The sequence below is a fragment of the Cydia strobilella genome, chromosome 18 (genome assembly GCF_947568885.1).
Source record: "Cydia strobilella chromosome 18, ilCydStro3.1, whole genome shotgun sequence".
In the NCBI taxonomy this organism is placed as follows: Eukaryota; Metazoa; Arthropoda; class Insecta; order Lepidoptera; family Tortricidae; genus Cydia; species Cydia strobilella.
This window is the reverse complement of record NC_086058.1, coordinates 13,395,087-13,397,427: the sequence shown is the minus strand read 5'-3', so window position 1 is coordinate 13,397,427 and position 2,341 is coordinate 13,395,087. Positions and strand designations below refer to the sequence as shown.

Sequence of the window (2,341 nt, the reverse complement as noted above, 5' to 3'; positions counted from 1 at the left end):
TGGTACATTATATCAAGCTGGTGTTTTGAGGACAATTAACATTTTAACCGCTTCATGTATAAATATCATTAACTAATTACCTAACATAACCCGTTCAACTTGCCTTTGTTTTAAATTCAAAAAGTAATTTTATTGTGTTCCAATTATTTTATTTATTCACGCGCTATTGAGTACCTATGTCTGCGTTCCTTACAAGTTAATTTTCATTGCATTTGGTACCTACATAAGAAAATCTGTTTTTGCATCTTAACCTATATCGCTGTGTTTTTTTGTTATAAATGTTTTCTGTGTTTGTTTTCTTATTATAACATTTGCCTGTGGTACTAACTAAATTTTTCTCGTGTGGTGCGTTGTCATATTTGGGTGGTGGCATTTGCATTTGAGTATTTACATATTTTATTCCCTGAACCATGTCGACAGAGGAACTCAGGCAACAGCTGGCAGACCTGCAGAGCAGGAATGAAGCACTACAAGCTCAGCTGCAGGGACATCAAGCACACCCTGAACCCACACCTACACCTACCACTGGAGATAAGGTGTGCAAAGTATCTGTAAAATTACCGCCGTTCTGGGCAGACAAACCTAAAGTATGGTTTGCCCAAGCGGAGTGCCAATTTCATGTTGCAGGAATAAAGAGTGATATGACTAAATTCAGTCATGTGATTAGTATTATAGACCAAAAGCTGATTGGAGAGATTGAAGACCTGGTATTAGATCCACCTAAAGAAGACAAATATGAAACTTTAAAAAAAGAGTTGATTCGACGACTGGCTGTATCAGAGCAGGAAAGAGTAGAGAGGCTAGTTAGTGAGGAAGAACTCGGTGACAACAAGCCTTCTACTTTCCTCAGACGGCTCCGCTCTCTTGCAGGGACAACAAAGGATGAAGTCCTCCTGCGGCAGCTTTGGATGAGGCGCTTACCAAACAATGTTCAGGCTATCCTTGCTGCGCACACTGACCTTTCCCTAGAAAAGCTAGCGGAGTTGGCTGACAATATAATTGAGGTGTCACCAGGCCCCTCAAAAGTCAACAAAATTGACAATAGCTGTCCACCAAGCGAGATGGCCTCGCTCAAAGAGTGCATTGAACAACTGTCCATGCAAGTAGCCAGCCTTGCTGGCTCTCAGGCTAGAGGTCGCTCCCGTAACCGATCATCTTCAAGAACCAGAAGCCGAAATGGATCCCCGGCATCTCGAAGATGCTGGTACCATAGGAGATATGGCACAAGAGCCAGCAAATGCGTCCCTCCATGCAACTGGGAGGAAAACTCCAACCGCAATCAGTAAGCGCGGCTACTGATTGCTCCATGTTAAAATGTTATAGCCGCCGCTTATTTATTAGGGATAAATGCACTAATCAAAAGTTTTTAATAGACACTGGATCCGACTTATGCTGTTACCCTCAACGCTGGCTTAAGTTCAGAAAACCTACTAACTGGGAGCTCAGTGCAGCAAATGGCAGCAGCATAAAAACTTATGGTACAATAAAACTTACTTTGGACTTAGGACTGCGGCGTGAATTTATTTGGCAATTTGTGGTTGCTGATGTCAGCACCGCAATCATAGGATCTGATTTTCTGGCGCACTATCACCTTTTACCAGACTGTCACAAAAAGAAATTAGTCGATGGTACTACAGGTTTAAATGCTGCAGCCTCAGTTGCTATTACAGATCACTCGAGTGTTAAAGCCATAAATTTTCAAAACTCGGTATTTGCACAAGTGCTCACTGAGTTCCCAGATGTCGTTAAACCGCCTGGTCTCCCACGTGTGATAAAACACAATACAGTGCACCACATCCGGACAACAGACGGACCGCCCCTTTCTTGCCGTCCGCGTCGTTTAGCGCCCCAAAAACTAACAGCCGCCAAGAAAGAATTTGAGGATTTGGTGCGCAGCGGGATTGCTCGACCTTCCGAAAGCGCTTGGTCCTCACCGCTACATATGGCTTTAAAGAAGGACGAGTCATGGCGCCCTTGCGGCGATTATCGGGCTTTAAACGCGAGGACCATTCCAGATCGGTATCCTGTCCGGCATATTAACGATTTCACCCATAATCTCGCCGGAGCCAAGATCTTTTCAACCTTAGACTTGGTGAAAGCATACCATCAGATACCCGTAGCCAAAGAAGATATCCCAAAAACAGCTATCGTTACCCCGTTTGGCCTCTTCGAATTCCCTTTTATGACCTTCGGGTTAAGGAACGCCGGTCAAACTTTCCAAAGATTTATCGACGAGGTCACGCGGGGTCTTGATTTCGTATTCCCCTATGTTGACGACATCTTGGTATTTTCAGCAAACGAGACTCTTCACAAAGAACATCTAAAGATTTTGCTCAAACGG

At 43.9% G+C, this 2,341-nt stretch overlaps 1 protein-coding gene across 1 annotated transcript; it reads left to right on the top strand.

Moving 5' to 3' along the window:
- Window positions 1–410: 410 nt before the first annotated feature.
- LOC134749679 (uncharacterized) lies at window positions 411–1,213 on the top strand. The gene is made up of 2 exons (XM_063684698.1): window positions 411–1,103; window positions 1,163–1,213. Exons 1-2 carry the CDS (start codon window positions 411–413, stop codon window positions 1,211–1,213), a joined length of 744 nt encoding a protein of 247 aa, XP_063540768.1.
- The last annotated feature ends 1,128 nt before the right edge of the window (window positions 1,214–2,341 follow it).